General features: G+C 41.8%; 1 protein-coding gene across 4 annotated transcripts in view; it reads left to right on the top strand.

Moving 5' to 3' along the window:
* fam49al (family with sequence similarity 49 member A, like) overlaps positions 1-16,842 on the top strand; it is a 33,828-nt gene extending 16,986 nt beyond the window's left edge. For 2 of the 4 annotated variants that reach the window (XM_023431058.2, XM_023431060.2), the window contains 10 exons: positions 2,519-2,598; positions 5,717-5,838; positions 7,448-7,553; positions 10,805-10,941; positions 11,068-11,145; positions 11,379-11,495; positions 12,923-13,002; positions 13,407-13,533; positions 14,567-14,637; positions 14,770-16,842. In XM_023431058.2, coding sequence (XP_023286826.1) covers positions 2,526-2,598; positions 5,717-5,838; positions 7,448-7,553; positions 10,805-10,941; positions 11,068-11,145; positions 11,379-11,495; positions 12,923-13,002; positions 13,407-13,533; positions 14,567-14,637; positions 14,770-14,833 — 975 coding nt within the window. In that variant the 5' untranslated portion in view covers positions 2,519-2,525 and the 3' untranslated portion in view covers positions 14,834-16,842. Of the gene's footprint in view, positions 1-1,026; positions 1,107-2,518; positions 2,599-5,716; positions 5,839-7,447; positions 7,554-10,804; positions 10,942-11,067; positions 11,146-11,378; positions 11,496-12,922; positions 13,003-13,406; positions 13,534-14,566; positions 14,638-14,769 lie in introns of those variants that run through there. The other 2 variants (XM_023431059.2, XM_023431061.2) reach the window with 2 other exon arrangements.
* Positions 16,843-21,029: the final 4,187 nt, after the last annotated feature.

The raw sequence follows: 21,029 nt of genomic DNA, 5'->3' as shown, positions 1-21,029 counted from the left end.
ACTGTAGTCGACTCCAGTCTGTTTTAAAGACCTAACGCTGCTCAGAGGGCGTATTATAACCTCTTGTCTTGTGAACACAACGATGGCCCAAGCTCTTGTCAAGCGACAATCACAACCACCGGCTCCCAACGAGAAACCGTGTTTGGCGACAGAGAAAACGTACAAGTGGCTTTTGTTAAAGGTTCTTAAGATCATCTTAGTCCATACAATATCAAATTCCATATCAGCTTGTTCCAGCTCTTTGTTGAAGCTGTATAATATTTACACTGAATGAAATATTCCAACTCAAGACTCCAGACTATTTCTCACCCTTAGGTGAACAATATTTGGCTCCACAGCCTGTGTTAGTTCTGCCTGGCCTGACTGGGATTAAAGAGGTTGAAACCAGGAACAGCTGAACTAGTTTTACACTCTGAAACTCCTGACACACTGTATGTTGCTTTGTCTGGTGCTGTATACGAACATGTGAGCGTGAAGGCCTGTGTATCCTGCCCGTCTGACCTGCAGGATAATCTAATGAAGCTCGGATCACTGGTTTCATGAAGTGCTGGCATCTGCCCTTCGGGTATGAAGTATAAAGAGCTTGTCATAAAGTATCTATAGACTGCTGTGCATGAAGAGCATTAGGAGAGAGTAGCCTGTACATAGCAGGCTTTTATCAGGTTACTATAGCCATGTAAATTGATTAAAACCACTGCTCAGGTCTAGTGACTCCCAATGAGTGAGCTAAATGATTCACTACTGGATTTAGGCCCCCCCTCTAATTGAATACAACATACGCTCTGTATTGGATGCAAACTGTGATCAGTGTCATTTATGACTGGAACGTCTGACTTTGCTCTGGACATATTGCTTAGACAGACAGATGGAGGAGGAGAGGAAGAAGGGATAATTAGACAAGTGCAGATGGGTAAAAAACTAAAACAGTCACAACCTGCTGTGTTCTCCATGTGCATGTTGTGTATTTTCATGCGGGTTGCCAGGCTCTGCGTACTGTATGCATTTTGTTGTTTTCCTCCCGTCCAGGTCGCCAGCCATGGGGAACCTCATTAAGGTCCTTGGCAAGGATTTAGAGAACTGTCCACATTTTTTCCTGGACTTCGAAAGTAAGTGAGCACCGGGTTGTGTGCACGTGTCTGTGTGCTTGAAATGTGAGCGCACGTGAGTGTGGAGCAGAGGTGTTCATTGGGAGGTCGCTGGGTGGGGCCAGGGGAGGTATATTTGGATGTGAGCTGATGATGGTGCTGTTGTGGGTGTAGTTTGTCATTATCAGTCGCTCTCTAGTCCCACTCTCAATGTTTTCTTGTGCTAAAACATATTTTATCTGATGATAGATGATATGATTTAAATACTACAGCCTATTTACAGTGTCGGTAACCAGTTATATTTTCAGAGAAGAGTCAATTTAGCAGTTACCTCTGAAACAACACTGTCCTCAAATAACGTCTCGTTAACAAGAAAAACACAACTGAGATTATTTTATGGGATTATATTTGTTTCAGTACGATTAAACAAAATTAAACAAAAAATTAAACTGGGAATGAAAAAATACCATAATATACAAAAGAGCTCCATTTGATTATTAGTATTATAACTATTATTTTTTTCCTATTATTTTATTATCCTCTACTTTTCTGTACTTTTACTTGTTTTAAATTTCATGGCTCCATTTTTCAGTTAAGTTTCAGACAGCAAGCTTTCATTACTCTGCTGACACCTGCCCACAAATGGGGACACTGAAATTAAATAGGGGCATGCTTGTGTAACATTATTTACTGTGTAGTTTGTTCTTAAGGTCATTTTTGTATCTTAAATTATTTTTATTCTCTCTCAATTTAGTTTTTCTGCATTTGATTCTCTGAAGATTTGGCTCAATTACTACTGAAGCAAATACAGATTAATCCCATATAGTTCAATTTTTTTGTTTTTTAATTGTTTTTTTTCCAGTTCATTTTGTTTTTGTTTGTTTGTTTCTTTAGAGACTTTACTCAGTTCCTTCTGAAACCATAACTAAAGTATAGTCCCATAATTTAAAGATCTTTTGTCAGAAAATTAGGAGTAAATTCTCATATTTATCTTTTTGTTCGTTTGTTTTCATAGATATAAATTATAGAGTTTAATTAGATTTTCTGTCCTCTTTATTTCCAAGCACATTCTCTGTAACATTTGACCTTTAAACTTGAGGACTGTTCTCTTTAATGCAACCAAATGGAGGACCTTTTCTGTTTTAAGTGATACATAAACAGTATCATAAGAGTGGGATTAAAGAAGCCCTGTGTCCATGTCGCCATGCTTCACCCAGGACATACTTCCATCATGCCATTCCAGCAACCCCCCCTCATCCAGTCCCCACCCTGACACCTTCAACTCTCCAACACCACACACACACACACACACACACACACACACACACACACATTCAGCTCACATGCTCACTCATACACATACACCCACGTGCGCACAACCCTGACACCCATCCCCTCATCACCCACAGACTTCTCCCCTCTCTCTGTTCCAGGGGGCTCATGGGAAACCTCCTGAAAGTGCTGGCTTGCGCCGAACTTGAGCATGGCCCAATAGTTTTCCTTGACTTTGAACGTGAGACCATCCGCTTCTTATTTTTTTGAGTTATCCCTTTCTCTATGTTGCCTTTGCTTTTTTTCCCCCCTTCATTCCATCAATCTTAGCTGACCATTGTGTCATCTTTACGTCCTTATTTACCCCCTTTTTTCCCCTCCTCAACTCTTCTCCTCACTCTTTTCTTTATCTTTTGATTTCTGCTGCAGGGACTGGCATTTGAAAGTCATTTGGCTTCTTTCTAAAGGGTCTTATTCACACACGCCACATCTTATTAGACGCAGACAGATGCACAATGGCATGGTGACGCTGTGGCAAAATGACAACAATAATGCTTTGATCTCGTCTCCTAAGCTACAAAAACTGTGGAAAAATAAACAACGAATGCCAGTTCTCTGTGGGTTACTGTTGCTCAGGGATGATGATGGCTAACAAAAAGTCTATCGTCATCCCACCACCTCCTCATCCTCTATTGTGTGACCTATTGTGTGCCTGACCTATCCGTGAGTGAGTGTGTGTGTGTGTAGTACTAAATAATGTGTGTGTAAGAGAGTGAAACTGATGAGGAGAATGTGATAGGAAGAGAGAAAGATTGTGAAAGAGGTTGGTGAATAAAACCACCTCTATCCCTCCTCTTCTCATTCTCCCAGTCAGTGAACTGTAAACTTTGCAGTGTGAAAATGTCCATCTTAACAAGTCATTTGCCAAAATGGTAAACAGGAGCTACGCTAGCAGCTCTATGAGGCTCTACTTTGTCACAGCTAAATTAGCTAAATGCTAACATCAGCATGCTAACATGCTCCAAACAACAGATATAATGTTTCACATGTTCCCCATCTTAGTTCAATTTGTTAGCGTGCTTAAATTAGCTAATTAGCACTAAACACAGCCATGCTGTTTGCATGGTTATATATTGCTACCTGTGCTAGCTGTAAGCAATATTTTCTTTAACTAATCTTACTGAAGATTTTGCAAGTGAGTATGAGACGACTAAATGAACTGTTAAGAAGAAGATATTTTGCAGTGTATCCCAACAGATTCTGCCCTTCCTCGAGCGCTCTCCCTCTTTAACAGCTGGCTTCCTCCTCCTCCTCCTTTACTGACTGAATGTTACAGTGGGAGAGCTCACTGCTGGCAACACACATCAGCTGTCAGATAGGTTGAATTTCCCCTTCATTTATTAGGCCTGTGATTCACTTGAGTTCAAACACAAGTGACTCAGACCCCCCCACGCACACACACACACACACACACACACACACACACACACACACACACACACACACACACACACACACACATGCCATCTGTGAGCTCTCCTTCTCAACCCAGAGACACAGTCACCTCTGTCACACAGCTCAAAGTTTGGTTTAAACTCTGTACTGACGTCTCATGAAGCTATTTATGGCTGGATGTTCTAATCACTCTACTACGTTAAAACCTCCTGAGAGATCAGAAGCAAAATTACAAAAAACATTTAGCTTACTTTAGCATAAAAGCTAGAACTACTTCTTGGCGGGGCACGGTAACTTCCTGGAGTCTAGTCATGTCTGTGAGGATGTGAGGCATCCAGCAGGAACTCCAGGGAGTCACTGTGCTCGTCCAAGAAATAATTTATCATTTACACCCCTCTAAAACCTTTCAGGCACCGTAAGTGAAAAAAGAAAAAACCTGGGTACTAGCTGCTTCCCTCTGGCTCCACATTCATAATTAGCATTCAGATGTAACAGTGTTATCAATTTTCTGACCTCACTTGACAATAATCCGACCTATTCCTTTAATACTCGCAGCATACTGTATGTTATACTCATTTATTGACTATGTGGTAAACAAAATATGTAGCTGTTTACCAAGTAGTTGTTTACCACAAGAATGCAGGACCACATTAGTGAGAAGTCAACACGAAAATAGCAACGCTCGCTGTGCTTATTATGGCAGTGTGCTTGTAGAATAGCAAATATTCCATGATTAACTATTTCTCTGCAGGAAGGCAATGCCTCAGGGCGCAAAAATAATCAGCGGAGCTACCTCATGTAGAGAACTGCACGGCCACACTCCCACTTCCACTTTATACCTGAGTCACACATCGAGCCGGATTGCTTGAAGAGAGAGAGGGAGAAACCCCCCCCCCCCCCCCCCCCACAATGATGACTCAAGACAGCACAAACTAAATTGTGTCCCTCAAACACTTAATCCCTCCTGTATGCATGCAGCACGCCACACGGGCAAACGACGCAGAACTGTGACTGGGAGGTGCCCTGCGGCAAAAACACTGAGTTTACAGTGCGTGTGCTGCTATGTGTGAAACAGAGAAAGTGAAAGAGTGAGCATGCCCAGAGGTTGTCCTCCATGCTGCTTGTTTGTTTTAACATTTCTCACAATTAAACCTCAAGGGCACAAAAAAATTCATAGAAGTGGAGGGGGAAATAGAAAGTGAGAAAAAGATGGATGAGACTATTACATCAATCTGAAGGGACAATTACACCTATCTTGGTTTGTATCTGCCGAACGGACGGGGGAGACGATTACAGTTCAGGAGTCAGACACATTGTCCGAGTGTTGCAATCCAGGCACTTTTACACCGCCTGAAAACCATCAAAATGTTAAACTGTTAGTTGTAACGTCCTCATCCAAACGATTACCCGAAGTGAAACTGACTGGTCCTTATGGAGTGACCACACACTGCAATCAAACCCCGCTGTGTGACAGAGTGTAGCTCGCAGGTCTCTTGGTATAATTCTCTAATGGATAAATTGGATCATTCATTTACTGGCCAGATTTTGACCTTAGATGAGTACGGCTGCAGTGTCCACTAACACGATGAAAAGCAGTTATTTCCACTTGTAGGGACATGTTGTTTTTGCTGCAGCCATGTAGTGAGTGATCAGGTTTTTATCTGGCCCTCTAGCGTATCATCTTTTCAGCTCCTTCCGTCATCATTAACCACCTTCTCTCCTTCTTCCTCACATTTTCGTCCCTCTCTGTCATCCATCTTTCCTCCCCTCTTCTCTATTTTCATCTCTACCCATACCTTACATCACACTTTCACTTCCCTCTCCCTCTCTCTCTACAACCCCCCCCTCCCCATCTCTTCCTCTTTCCCTCCCTCTGTACTTTCTTTCCTTTTCTCCCTTCCCAGATGCCCAGCCCACGGAGGCAGAGACAGCCGTGTGGAACCAGGTCAGCGCTGTGCTGGAGGAGGCTCATGGGATCCTAGCCGAGCTGCAGTCCTATAATGGCGCGGGCCAGGAGATACGAGAAGTGAGCGCGAAGCAGTCAATAAGTGCTGAACATCAATAAACTGACGAGCCACAGCGCAACGTGGAAAAAAAATAAATAACACTCATGTGTGATTCACGTGGCCTGCCAGGGTGAAATTCTGACATGTAGTGTACCATGCATACACTGCAGGCAGAGACAGAAATGTGTGAAAATGTTTTTTCAAACAAACCGTCCATGCAATATGTTGTTTTTAGTGGCAGTGTTATGGCGGAGGCATAAATATCGTCCGTTGGAAAGCTGGTATGGTGGTCTTGATGAGCACCAGCTACCATATAGTGTGCTCAGCTTTTCCTCAGCGTCACATTACTGCAAACCAGTTCCCTCTGGAGCGTGAACGATCGCTGCAGATTGCTCAGCGCCTGGCGTTGCTCTGCTTGTTAACAAATAGTGCTGAATCGTTTCCTCTGCTTGCTTCCTAACCTTGAGGACTTGGAAGCATTTCTTAAGAGCAGCCTCATCCTCTTAACTATATTTCACAAGGGTGGATTGTTCTTTCTTTTAACATGTGTACCTGCAGAAGATTTCTAAAGTCGATGTTAAACCTTATCTGCCTGAGGGCTGCGAGGACACTACTCAGATAAACGGATATTATATGTTTAATTAGGGAGTAAAATTCTGAATATGGCATTAGCATACTTGAGCCCACTTATACATATATATATATAAAAAAAGATGTTATTATCAGATAAGTACTAACAAGTAAATCAAGATTATTTGTCTACTGTCAAACAATCTGATGAATAGACCAAAACCAAAAAGGATTTTAATATTATGAATATGTTTTGGCTGCGTTGCCAAAGCCTGGTGTATCTTCTTCTTCCGTTCTGCCACTGAACGTCATTGTTGTCCATAAAACACATCAGTGACCCACACTGTCGCACTGGGTGATAGTTACCATGAACATGGGAACTGTAGTTTTTGGCTCCATATAGATCTTCACTATCCCGCTGCTTTTAATATTCAAAAGCACGTGTGTATTAATCCACAGCTGAAAATAGTCCTGGTTTACTCCCTTTTGGTTCACTTTTGGTGAAAACTACAACATCAGCTTATTGAGGAAATTACTTTGCATTTTTTAAAAATGGAACAATATATTTTTGACACATTCTTTTAAATATATATAATCAGTAAGACGAAATCGGCTGCGTTTCACAGAAAAAGAGGTTTGGAAATCCTTGCGAGAGGAACTGAAACCATATTAATAACACAATAACACCAGCTTTATCCTTTAAGGAATCATAATATTAATGTGTGCCAATAGGATAGTTTAGTAAATCATGACTAATATTTGTTTATAAATACCGTTCAATGTCATTAAGTGAGTGTTTAGTATCAGAGATGTAGTTTAAGGAGCTAAATCAGGTTTTGCTGCTGAATGACATTTAATAACACTCTATGAAACTTCAAATTTGCTGAACTGAAATCACTTTAACATGGAAGTACTATCAAATTTGAATGAAGTGAAAATGTTTTTTTTACTAAAGTGAAAAATTGCTTTAAGGGAAAAGCGGATCAAAGAGATGTTAAGGTTTTTATATCATTTTTGGAAAGTAACATCTGTGTTTCTGCCTCCGCTCCCGGCCCGCAGGCCATCCAGAACCCAGGTGACCTCGCTCTTCAGGAGAAGGCCTGGAACGCAGTCTGCCCCCTGGTGGCCAAGCTGAAGAGGTTCTATGAGTTCTCCCTCCGACTGGGTGAGCACAGCCATTACTATATACAGCCTATATGGCAAATTCAGCTGATGTAACAGTCACTCTGGTGGGCATATTGACAGTCCCATCAGAGCTGAAATTATAGCTGCAAGCAGCTATAGCCTGGGCCTAAATTTAGAAAGACCATTTGCTGTTAGCCAGTCGGTTAACAAAGAAGCAAGGCCTTCGCTTATGGCTGCTAAAAGGTGCATTATTTCATCTAAGTTGAAAGTGCTGTATGGGTGCAGAGTCAGTACAAGGAAGGAAGATTACAAGAAATGCAACAGCAGTAAGGAGATGAGGCGAGGATTCATACACAGAAAGAGGAGCATCATTCACAGTCTCGTTGATGAGGCTGTAATGAAATTTTCCTCTATTCTGACAAAGCTGCAACATCTTTCTTTGGTTCGCCATGGTTTGCAATAGAATTATTTATGAAAGAGCGTTTAGGGGTTTTATATGTTGTAAAGGATTGCTGACATGCTCAACACTGGTCTCACAGATTACTATTGCATGCCAACACTAGCTATTGTTTTGTCTTTTTGACAGCTATTCAACAGCTGCACGACGCCAGACGTGTGACATGTACCGAATGTGACAAACGGGACTGTTAACACATTGTGACTCTGACAAATACAAGTAAAAGAAAGATATTTTAATCATAGCTAAGTGGAGACATTGTATATGTGTCACTGAACCTTAAATAAGAGAGAGGTTCATTTTAAGGTAATTCAAGTCATTGCAAGCAGCGGCGAGAAGATTTTACATGCAATTTCAAATAGGGCAGCATTCCTTAACACATGCTCACATTCACTCACATTCACTCACACATACACCATGATGTCCTCTCAGCCATCTCTGCAGCATCCTGACCCAGCAGCCAGGCAGCCGTTGCTACGGAAACAGTGGTACATGGTTATCCAGCACAGAGAGAGAGAGAGAGAGAGACGGACAGAGAAGAGAGAGAGAGAGAAGTATGTGCAGAGGAATAGTGTTTGGCTGCCGCCTCTGCTCTGCCTTCCAATAATACTTCGATCTCATGGACATCGTGTTCTCAGCTTTCCATACAACAAAGGTTGACTAATAATTGATGATAATGTATCAGCGCTAATGTATCTGTGAGATACAGTACAACAGATATCTTGCAGACGTCTCCTTACCTCCCTACTTATGGAGAGTAAATAGGAGACTAGAGACGAGAACCTCCCTCCTGTTTTTTTGATTTATGTATTTAATCAAAGAGGTCGAGAGGTCCCATGTACAGTACACAAACAGCTGCAGTGTCTCTTCATCCACACTGACAGCATATACCTTCAGGAACCAGAGGCTCAGTATAGAGACTGTGCTCTCTGTGCGAACAGCAGGGGGGAGAGTGGGGTTTCTGCCCAGGCCCTTTAGATGAAACACTTCAGCGCTGTATTTATAGAAGGCCCTGATGCATTTTTAATGCAGAGGAAGGGATGGGGCCACTGGAGACTTTGCTTCTGAGGCATTACTACTACATACAGTGTCTGAGGTCCAGATCTGGTGTCTGATTTGTTAGAGGCAGCGCAGCCGGGAAAAGGCTTTGGTTCAGTGGCATACGTGACACAGGGGATAACTTATGTTTACTGATGCGGTGGCCACAAGGATGCTCAGGCTGTATGATCAGCCACGATATGATCTCTGTGGAATACCGCTAACTGTGTATGTTCATTTAGTTTGTCTAGTACAGTAAAAATTTGTTGTGTAACGCCTGAGGTCATAGATGGCAAACAGAGTGCTGTTGAACTGCAGAACCTGAGAAAGGGTCAAACTAACACTCCAGGCCCAGCCCAGTCATAGCAAGACTAAGAGTTCAAAGCCATGCTAGCAGCTCCGTGAAACTGTGTACTGTACTTAGTAATGTGTGAGACAGTTAAAATAATAAAGAGGAAAAGAAAGAAAGAGCCTGTGAAAGATGTTGGTAAATGAAACCAGTGAATTTGCACTGTGAAAATGTCCATATGAACGAGCCATTTGATGTAGTACATTGCATTTCTAGATTTTGCAATATGTAAAATGTACAGTTTTAAAATAAGACTGAAGAGTCTGCAGCCATGTGAGCAGCTCTGTCAAGCTGCACTTGGGTACAGCACTGCTTTGACCTAAATGCTAGCATTAAGCTTGCTAACATGTTTACTGTACAACGACAATATAAGCATTTTTATTTGGTACAATGTTTCCCATGTTAACCATGCTAGTTTCGTGTGTTAACATGCTAATGCTCGCCAACTAGCACTAAACACAAAGTACTGCTGAGGCTGATGAGAATGTCATTAGTTTTGCAGGTATTTTGGTCATGAACTGTAAAAAAATTAAAATTTTGACCTGATAAAGATCGGAAATAAATAACTACAGGGAAACACATCAAAGTCTGTTTAAAGGCTTCTGTGGCTCCAGGGGAAGCTGTGAAAAGTTGGTTAGCACCAGGGACTTCGAGTCTGAAAGAATCTGGGGGTGTGGAGTTAGAAGGAAGTCAGCGTATCGGACCTCTGTAGCTCACTCCTCATGTCTGCTTAGGGCTACACTAGCATAACACAATCGAATCTCCAACCGAACTGTCAGCGGTCAGGTTGCATTGTGGATAGTGTAGGCACCAGGTTTCAACAAGGAAGAAGAATGGAATTCAAAAACTGACATCTTTGGTTCTGCTGCATCGATTTTGATCCTTTTTGTAAACTGTCCATCATGAACAGTTTTATGAGAGCGCAGTGCTAAACCAATGGAGAACTCTTTTAAGAGATCACCATAGTCGTTATGATTAATCCCTCCACATTTAGAGTTTCACAGACATGTTGTTCCAAAGCTCTAATGTTAAATGTCTGCTCACCTTAAATGTTAAATCTCAGCCAGAAGGGTCTGAGAACCTGAGTCCTGTTTTCATCCAAAGAGGATCCAAAGGTCTATCATTCTGCCTGAGGGCAGAACCCAAAGTGCTGGGTCCATGTCTAAAAAGCCCAACAGGTATCCAGTGATATCCAGTGAGGAGGTGACAGAACTGAAGTGATTGTAAACTGTTTGTACCAGTTAAAATCCCTGCTGCTGCTGCTGCTGCTTCTTCATTTTGTTTTTCAAGCTGCTGACATGAAAGAGACTTCTGATCCAGGCCAGATTAGAGAGAATTACAGCAGCCTGAACATGACAGATAAAAGCCTGTATAGTAACAGTATTGAATGCAGATTCCAGCTTGTGTAGATGAATTTCGAATGTGTAAAATGTGTGTATGTTTGCAGAGAATGCCCTGCGCAGCCTGCTGGAGGCGCTGACGAGCCCGCCATACGCTCCCATGCAGCATCTGGAGAGGGAGCAGGCTCTGGCCAAACAGTTCGCTGAGATCCTTCATTTTACGCTCAGCTTTGATGAACTAAAGGTGAAGGGAACGATTCTTGTTGTAATTATACAGCCCTCGCAGACTGACCTTTACTGTACAGGAAAATCAATGTATGTATTGAATAGCCTCATGAAAACACTAATCACCTCTTCTCTCTCCATGCAGATGACAAACCCAGCCATTCAGAATGACTTCAGCTACTACAGGAGGACTATAAGCAGGAACAGGCTGAACAACCAGCAGGTGAGTCCATGGAGAAAATGTCTGGCTTCCTGTTGCTTACATGACGAACTGTTCAGCCCAAGCAGCATGGCTTCACTTTCTCTCTTTAATCATTCATGACTGAAGTGGAGGTGTACAATCAATATTTCATTTGCCATCCAAGTTACAGAAATTAGCTCCGCCATTTTACAAGCTGGATGACATGACTATTTCTTTTTTTGAAGACGTGATATCTGTTTTGTGTTGTCACACAGCTGGAAGCGGAGAACGAGGTTAACAACGAGATGGCCAATCGGATGTCCCTGTTCTACGCCGAGGCAACACCGATGCTGAAGACTCTGAGCAACGCCACCACCAAGTTTGTTTCAGAGGTACAGTGTTCCCATGTTTCCGGTGTCAGATCGATGCCTGCGTAAGTTTACTGTGTCAATGATTGTCACAGAAAGTAGACATGAAGCAGAAGTCACATGAAAGTGATTTAGAGGGCATCCCAAAGATAAATTACGGGAGTGTTCAAGGGAGTGGATGAAGGCTTGGAGATCTTAGGTCAGTGGTGTCGGAGGAACTTGGATTATGTTCTTATAAGGAACAGGAAGTACAAGTCTTCCACAGAAAGTGTAATGTCACTAAAGGTATTATCAACAAAATGTACAAAAGCAGAAAAGCTGTTAGTGTCACACAATTCTCTATTATATTGTTGGATTATTATTACTGATGCATTCATGTGCGTGTAGGAATTTACCGTTGTGGCCGGTTAAGGTGGAGCCAATCTGAAAAAGACTGATGGGGCATTTAATCTTTTACAGTGCATTTTCCTTTATGAGCTGTAAAATCTAAAAAAGTAAATTAATATAAGATGCAAAACTCTTATATGTAAAGTAACTGGTAACTGTAGAGCTGTCAAATAAATGTAGCTGAGTAAAAGGTACAATATCTCCCTCTGAGCTGTAGTGAGGTAGAAGTGTATAGTAGCATAAAATGAAAATACTCATGTAAAGTACAGCACTTGATTAAATGTGCTTTGTTACATTTGACCACTTCCTAAAGCCAATAATTTAGCACTTATCAATACAGAGTTCAGTAATTAATCATTTTACAATTCACAGAATTGATGTGGAGTTCCTGCTTCACATCTCTGAAATCTGAAACTATATCTAGTGAAATCAAACATTAATCAGGGCTTGGTAAATAATAATATGCCTCTGTTGATCACCTCACCTGCAGCTTTGTTTAGTCTTTGCACAGTCCTGGTCTGCGACTTGACATCCTGTGTTCAATGGCAGGAGAGTAGCCTATAAGCAGACAAGAGCAAACAGTTAAGCTACATTATGATTTCTCAGCGGCATTGATATATGATTCATTATAGTGTTTAGTCCGTTTATTCCTTGGTGCACTTGAGTCCTCACTTCAAGCGCCCGTGCCGGACTGTTGCGTGAAAACTCCCCTCCTCTCCTCTCCCTTGCTGTCATAACAGTATTTTAGTGTCGAGGCAGCAGTCTTTCTCTGACTTTACACCTCGGTGCGTTTTGATGGAACAGACATTTGAGAAATACTTTTGAGACTCATGCAACATTTAGAGGACATGCCGGCCATGATTGCCTTTTAGAAAAGCTGCTCTCCTGTCCTCATACTTTTACTGCACTGAGCAGACGTGCTCTGTCTCCACCTTGTGGTAGAAGATTTTGCCCGATCAGCACACAGCAGCAGAGGAACGTGGTTCATGATTAGTTCTTTAGGGGAAAGGATGGACGTTCTCAGTGACCAAACATTACTGATATTTTTTCTTTCTGTCCTTCAGAATAAGACTTTGCCCATAGAGGACACCACAGACTGTCTGAGCACCATGGCCTGTGTGTGTCGTGTCATGCTGGAGACTCCGTGAGTACTTTCCACATGTTCCCTTCTATCCTTCATCCCTTCTCTCTTCCATGTCCTTTTCTCCTTGTCTTCCCCTTCAAAAAGGACAGAAAAGACTAAGTTTTAATTAACAAGCCCTTTCAAAGCGAACACAAAAGAGGTCTTCTCCAGTTTGAGGCATTAATTCAATAGACTGATTCATTAATTCAGTGAATAAAGAGATGGACCACATCCTTCATGCTAAGTTTAAAATCCCTTTTACTAGATTTCTGTATGTGAATAAAAAGTCATCAGTAACTTGTCAATCACAAAGTGCTTCAAATAAAAGTAGCAATTTTGTCCCAGCTTGTTCTCTGGTCGTGATGTAAGACGCTTTTTGTTTCTTTGGGTTTCTAATTTTTCCTCCACACTTGTGTCTGTTCCAGGGAGTACCGCTGTCGGTTCACCAACACAGACACCATGCTGTTCTGTATGAGGGTGATGGTGGGCGTCATTATTCTCTATGATCATGTTCACCCCGTCGGAGCTTTTGCCAAGACCTCCAAAATTGATGTGAGTGCACGCAAACTGTTCAAAACACATGCACACGTCTCCTGCTTCTTGTCCAGAACTGTACTAACACTCGCACTTGTTTTGCTTCTATATCTATCACTTAATTTCTTGTACTGAAGTAAGCATGCTAACCAGCTAGCCCCTCTCGTCACTTTCCGATACCGAGTCACTGTAGCTTCCAGTCTACCCTGTAAAAAGTAGAGGGCATATTGAAACCTCGTCTTGTAAACACAACAATGCCTAAAGCTCACGGCGACACCTCTAAGTAAACAGCTGTTAATGCTAACGTTGGCTATGTAGCAACAGCAAAACTTACAAATAGCTTATTTAAAGTTGGCTTTCATTAAAGAACTGGATATTTGCCAGTCATGCCATCCAACTCTAATGCAATGCATGATGTGCTTTTACCAGCATTTGTTTTCTTTCTGATGAGTACATCATCACAGTGTGGAGTGAGATGATTATACTTTACAGTCAGTAAAAGCTGCTTCGTTCTGCCTTTGGAAGCTGCTAAACCATTATCATTTCCTTAGTCTGGGCTTCTGTGGAGAAGATTTACAGTATGTTTAAATGCTGTTTGATATATTAAATACACTGTCATTCATACATTGGTCCAACCCACTGGATTAAGATCTCAAAAGAGAAAAAAAAGAAGAAGTTTTTTTCTGTTTTCTCAAATTTTTGCTATGTATGCGAAACACTGAAAACGTTCCCTTTTTTTAAGCTGTAAAAATCTTTTCAATCAAACAATATAAGGATCATAAAAAAATCACTCCTCGATTCAGCTGCTCACAACTCGTGTCCACGCAAAAGCCACAACCTGTGATGAGGAGTCACAATTAGATATTGCACAAGTCAAAAACATGATACATGTCTGCTTATGTATGATGCATGTTCAACATTACATTGGTAGATGAGGTGGGTCACCTTTTTTTGAGTCGGTGTTTGGCAGCAGCAGCCGCAGCAAGAGATGAGGTGGATCTGAGCCTGCTGACCTTTCTCTAACGCCCTGTGTTGTCTTTGTGCGGCGCAGATGAAGGGCTGCATCAAGGTGCTGAAAGAGCAACCGTCCAACAGTGTGGAGGGACTTCTGAACGCACTGAGGTGTGTATGAGTGTGTGTGGATCAGCGATAGACAAAGAGATAGAGATGTGACGCACAAGGATTTGTTAAAAAATAATAAAATAAAAAGTTTTCTGATTTCAATTCATCCCTCTTTGTCACCTTCTTCTTCAGGTATACAACACGGCATCTAAATGATGACAGCACCTCCAAACAAATCAGGGCCCTCCTGCAATGAAATAAAAATGAGAAGAGCCGTGGAGAGAAGGAGGAAAGGAGTGCACTTGAAGGAGGAGGAAAAAGAAGAAGAGGAGGAAACAAACGCCAGTGGCTGATAAACCTGTTTGTTTACAATGAACAAAGAAAATCATCTCCAGGTTAAGAACAACCTGATGATAATAAGAAGAGGAAAATAATTATATATATTGTCAGCTGTCCATCATTCTGTCTCTCATTTTGTAAAGTAAGAAAAGAGAAAAAAGCCAGAAAAGAAAATATAGATATATATTAAAACAAGTGAAACACAAGCAGCAGATGAAAAGTAGGTAGGATTAAAAAGGAAGCTATATTGGAAATTTTAAGGTCAGAACTGAAGCAAAGTGAAAATGTACAAAAAAAAAAAAGGGTTCATGTTCCAGCAGTAGTCTGACAAGTATTTTTGCACACACTTTGAAAACAACGCCATCTACTTTTCCCCTGAAATCTGATCCCAGACCCGATTCCCGGACACTTTCCCTGCGCCCCCCTCACACACACTCAGTTTAAGCGGAGAGGTTTCCAGCAGATGTAGTGGCACGGCACGGCCTCTCTCTGTCTCCCTCAGCTGCACTGATCTCCACCCACAGGGGAATTAAGAAGCAATATGATGGATACACTCCGGAGATTTGCTTCCACCTGTTTCATTTCTTTTCTACATCAGTGCAGCTGAAGGAAAGGACGCAAGGTGTTTTCAAGCTGCTTCCATTTCTTCCTCATTGCCCATCCAACCCCCCCCACCCCCACCCCACACACACACTTCCTGCCCACCCAATCCATCCATGGCATATGTGTGTTTTTGTTCCATGGCACAAAAACATCCATCCACGTTGTGTACGTGCCCTTAACGCTGTACATGTTCCAGCACAAAACATCTTGTGAGTCGTCTGGCTTTACTTGAACAATGTCGTTCACTCTCTCTCTCTCTCTCTCTCTCTCTCCATGGTGCTAATGTGGTTTAGATATCACAGTAATAGCTTGTTAGATATCATTTGGCAGGACGACAAAGGGGTTTCTTCATCCCTTTTTTTGCACTAATATGTTAAACCTCATATTTAAAGAACAGCAGCTCTGCTTTCATCTTGTCTGTGGTTTCATGTTAGTGTCCAAACAGGGACGAATCCAAATCTTAATGACTTGTTAAGATCCAGGAAAGGCATTCTAGGAAACCACAGCACACTTACTTCTTCACCCAGTGCCAAAGCTGATTGGGTTACGCTCTTACCGCATCATCAAGCTAGGCTTGAGGAGGGGATGGGGGGGTTTTGAGGGGATGGAGACGTGTAGTCATGTGAAACATCACTAATCATCATTTTAAGGAGATGTGAGGATTAGAAATATGAAGGCGAAGTCAGAAGGTGGTCAAATTTGCACAGATGCATTTTAAAGAGAGAGATCTGAGTGTTCCAGTGTAAATATGCTAGGCTTTTCTCAACAGGCATCTACATGGTCAGCTTGGGTCCTCAAGGAAAAATACAAACAAACATTGACATCTGCATACAACTAGAGTTCTTTCTTTTAGTACGAGGTTGATAAAGTTGTTCAATAAGTGGGAAATAAAAATGAAAACAAAAAAGATTCAAAAAGGAGATTAAAAAGAAGTGCTGTACTTTGGATGTCTATAGCCCTTAGTCTAATTTAATTTGATCTTATAATATATTTTCTATACAGGGGTATGTGCACAAGCATATTCTGTATAAATATATAGATGGCATGTTGTAAAAGTTCTGACAGAAATGTGTAAATAAGGTGTTTTTATTCATTTTTAATTGTTCAGTGACGCTGAAATTGGGTATGTGTTGTCTCTCAGAATTACCATGCGTTTGGCTTGGACCATCGGACTTGCCGTAGTCATAGGTTTCAGAAATTCAGCTTCATTATGGCGAATGAACCAGAGGGAGGGGCGGGACGTTATGGGGGGTTAGGGGCTGTCCATTTGCTTGTTATTTTGTACATTTTGTGCAACAATAAACTTGTCATTTATTACATTAACCACTTTATGTTGTTGTGTGCCTGTGTAGATGTGTATGACCTGTACACCGCAGTAGTTAATGTAGGCTATATATTTCTTTATCAGTCATGGAATCTTGATTTAACCTTAATGTTCACCATTAAACCAGCTGTAAGCAGCTATGACCACATGCTGCACACCGATCTATACCAGCTGCACTGGTGCAGGTAGTTTGAGGTGGTATGAGAGGGAATCCTGAGCTTCAATATACAGCATTGTCTCCTTCCAGCTGCTCAATCTGATTATGTAACTCCTATAACATAAATCAATATTACATAATGGCATTTTGCTGTCTGCTCCACAGATTGATACCTCATACTAAAGGCCTGCAACTTTAACCTTTGATCCCATCAGCCTGTCAAATACAACGCAACTCACTTTACTCATCTCACACTTATTCGGACAACACGGACACATGATGCCAGCAAAGTTTTGAGAATTTAAAAACCTCAAAAACAAATTAGAAGTAATGAAGTGGTTTAAATGGGGGGCAATGGTGGAGGTCCATGGGTGGACGGTGACGTGTGCAGCAGTGATTCCCAAACTAAGGTCGAGATCAACAGGAGGTAGCAAACAAGTAAAAACGAAATTCCTCGCTGCAAAAAAATGCAACTAAAATTATTCAGATTATAGATCTAAAAATGACTCATATTGTAAACTTGCAACCTGTGACGAGGGGACACAAGTGAACAGAAGCTTTGTAGCAAAGGGTGGAACCGGTTGTTTAGAGGATAATCAATGAAAATATAAGTTATACATAAAAAAGAGATATACACACACACACACACACACACACTTAGAAGCATAAATGGAGCACAAAATGTCACACCTTGAAAAAGCACAGCAAATAACTGCCACTCATCACCCCTGAACTGAAATGCTGTATAATGTGTGTTAAAGAACACATGAAAGCACAACGTAAATATAGTTATCACAGAATCATTAGAGTGAGTTGTGGTTTCCTTCCGGCCTCAGATCACTGACACCGACTTCAACATGATTTACTCTGGCGGCTTGAAGCCAGCAGGCCGCGGTCACAGTGATCCACTCTGACGGTACAGCGCGTCCTCCTGTCTCTGGACGCGCTTCAGTCACGCGCCCCATCTCACCACGAGGGGGCAGCAAAAGATCACTTTACAAAAGACCGCAACACGAACCCTTGAAGATAAATACATGAGTAACGTGTTTTATATGGATCAAAACGGAAGCAGCCTACTTCAACCAAGAAGACCGAACTGACGGTTGATAATGAGATAATGGCTATAATTAAGTATTGACTCATTAACTATGGAATTCATCTGAAGTTCTAAACAAGCAGCATTGTTCCATAATTAGACTACTTAAATACGTTTATAGTTTAATATTAGTGGCTCAGTTTTACTGCCAGTCATAGTGACTGTTATGAGTCCACTCAGCTGTAAAGCCTGTCTGACTGTACTGTGCGGTGTGATTGCTGGAAGGTGTAAAGTAGGGCAGGGGCACACAGGAGAGCCTGTCACAAGTTATATGTGGAAAAGGGAGCAGCAGGCAGATACAGTACCGTCTTATAGGGCAAAATGCAACCACAGCTTACACACACAGAGAGAGAGAGAGAGAGAGAGAGAGAGAGAGAGAGAGAGAGAGAGAGAGAGAGAGAGAGAGAGAGAGAGAGAGAGAGAGGGAGAAGCAACTGCAAGTAAGAGCACAGACACTCCTGAAACAACGGTGATCTGGATGTAAAAGGAAAAAGATAATAGGCAAATATGGTATCTCATGGGTTGGAAAGGGAGTGACTTGTGTGAAAGTGTGTGTGTGTGTGTGGGGGGGGGGTGTGTGGGTGTGTGTGTGGGGTGTGGACCAGTATCCACAGGTCTGAGTTTGGCTTTGTGCCCTAACTGTCATGTAATAAATAAGGAACCAGTGTCTCACTTTACTTCCCTTATGCATTCAAATTCACAGCCGCATTTAATCTTAACAAATGTCAGTTATTCACAGTTTTTCAATAGACAATGTGAAATATAAAATAACAAGAGAATTTGATCAGACACACATGATACATTGTGACTCTCAAGAGCGACAGAAAAAGAAAGGAAGTGAAGGTGATTTTTTTTTTTTTAAGGGGAATTCTCTGCCAAAGACTACATGTTGTAAATGTTATGCGCTGAACTTTATTTTTGTCAGGGTTGTTAAGCCTCTGAAACAGCATTCAGACCACCATGGGACACAAAAACTCAGTAAAAACCAGACTTGTGGAGTTATTTAAGGGTTAGCACCTGACCCACACCTTGTCAATAGTCTGGGACACTAAGTTTCAATAAAGTTTACAACAAATTTTGTAATGAAATGAGGAATTAACCTCCACCGCAGCAGTGGACAACTGAGTGAATGAATGAAATTATCTATGCAACTCATACAAAAACCCCTGCAGTGCAATCACAGTTGTGACTAGGGAAATTTTCTTTTCAGTTAGATTATTAAAACAGTTAAAAGGTGGCTTATAATAATATCCCCTGAAATGTTTTGGTAAATTCCCCTCTTTGTTGCTTTCACTCCCCTCAGTCTCTCAAAGCAGCTCGAACCAAACGGATCAGCTATTAACCCGTTAACTGTCCTGAGGTGGGAACACCTTATCAGCCGGACTGTGCATGTGTGATACACATGCAACAGTGGTTTCCCTCCACTGGCTTCCCCTCCCGCCTTTCACTTAACTTTGAGCCACCGCCTCCTCCACACACACACACACACACACACACAACAATAAACAGTCTCTTTTTTCTAAGTAATGAACACACCACTCCTCACATCCGTCATATCAGCACGCGGCCATTGTCCTTTTGCCAGCCGCAATGTAAATTAGCCCGGGTGTCGTTACTGCTGGTTACCAACTGCTGCTCAACCTGCACTCTGCAAATGTGCTGAGCAACATTTCTGTGTGCGTTTTGAACAAGTCCGTGTGTGTCTGAGATACTCTAATGAAGAGTTCAGTGGTAATTAATTTACCCTGTGGCGCTTTTTTTTCTATGAAACACGGTCATTTGGTGGCTTTAGCTGAAGAGAACGGATGTAGTCAACAGAATGTTTCCATTCATGTAATTTCAGTCTAAAATCACAAGACTTGAAACATATGTCATCAGGGGAGGTCAAGACTCCAACAGTTAAAGTATGAATAACAACTTTATTGTAAGTGTTTTGGCTTGTGGCCTCACACATCAGGGTCATCTACAATAAGGCTGTTCTTTATACTACAAGTTTTGATCTGTTCAGCCTTTTTCTCTTTTCCGTGTAGATTAGAAGTAGGCAAAGTTGTAGAAATCCCACAATGCACGGTATGTGTGCAGCTCAGCAGAACGCCTGCATATGAACCATGTCTTTTGCATTGTGATGTGTTTCTGAATCAGAATCCGGACATGATACAGAGCAAAATACACCTGAGCCACGCATGTGCCCACTTTAAAATCTAATACGATATTGCAGAGGAACAACAGGCTCTCACTCATTGTTTGTACTGGCGTAGTTACATGCCCTCAGTCAAATCCATAAGCATGCAACTAGCAGTTCCTGCAGAAAAAGTGCATGACTATGCTCGTCATAGAATCAATAGAGAGCATAACACACCTTTAGCGCCTTGGATCATATATCACATATGCTGTATGTCTGTGGACAGACGGCTGGATACTGCACAACTCATAATAATAAGTTTCTCATGCATGAAGCTGAGGAATCGTCATGATGCTGCAGCAGGTGTGAGATTAACATGATACACTTTGTAACGTGCAAATGGAGAATGCAGTGAGAATGAGTATCTGGCAGCGTATATGGGGTCAGTGAGACCATGTTGAGTCGTCCCCCCCCCCATCTTGCCTGCTGCTTAGCATGTTGAAGCACACAACTTCTTCATATAAAAGAGCCCTTTGTTAGAAATGGGCCGAAGAGGATGTAACAGCTGTTATTGGTCTACATGCCATCTAATGTTACGCTGGGTTGCGCAACACATTTAAAACATGAGTAAGTCATGTGCTGTTACACACACACACACACACACCTCTGTTTTACAATACCTGTAGAAAGTATCAGTAACACAATGAAACCCAAGTATCCACAGTTTGGATGTTTTTGCGTACACAGCCTTCAGCATCTACAGAAACAAATCAAATAGCATCTGGTGGTTTAAGAAAATGTGCTTTGTGGC

This window comes from Seriola lalandi, unplaced genomic scaffold (genome assembly GCF_002814215.2).
Source record: "Seriola lalandi dorsalis isolate HSWRI2012SDOR001 ecotype SW California unplaced genomic scaffold, Sedor1 jcf7180002054916, whole genome shotgun sequence".
Taxonomy (NCBI): domain Eukaryota; kingdom Metazoa; phylum Chordata; class Actinopteri; order Carangiformes; family Carangidae; genus Seriola; species Seriola lalandi.
Note: the sequence above shows the minus strand (reverse complement) of the source record. Positions and strands in the feature narration are given on the sequence as shown.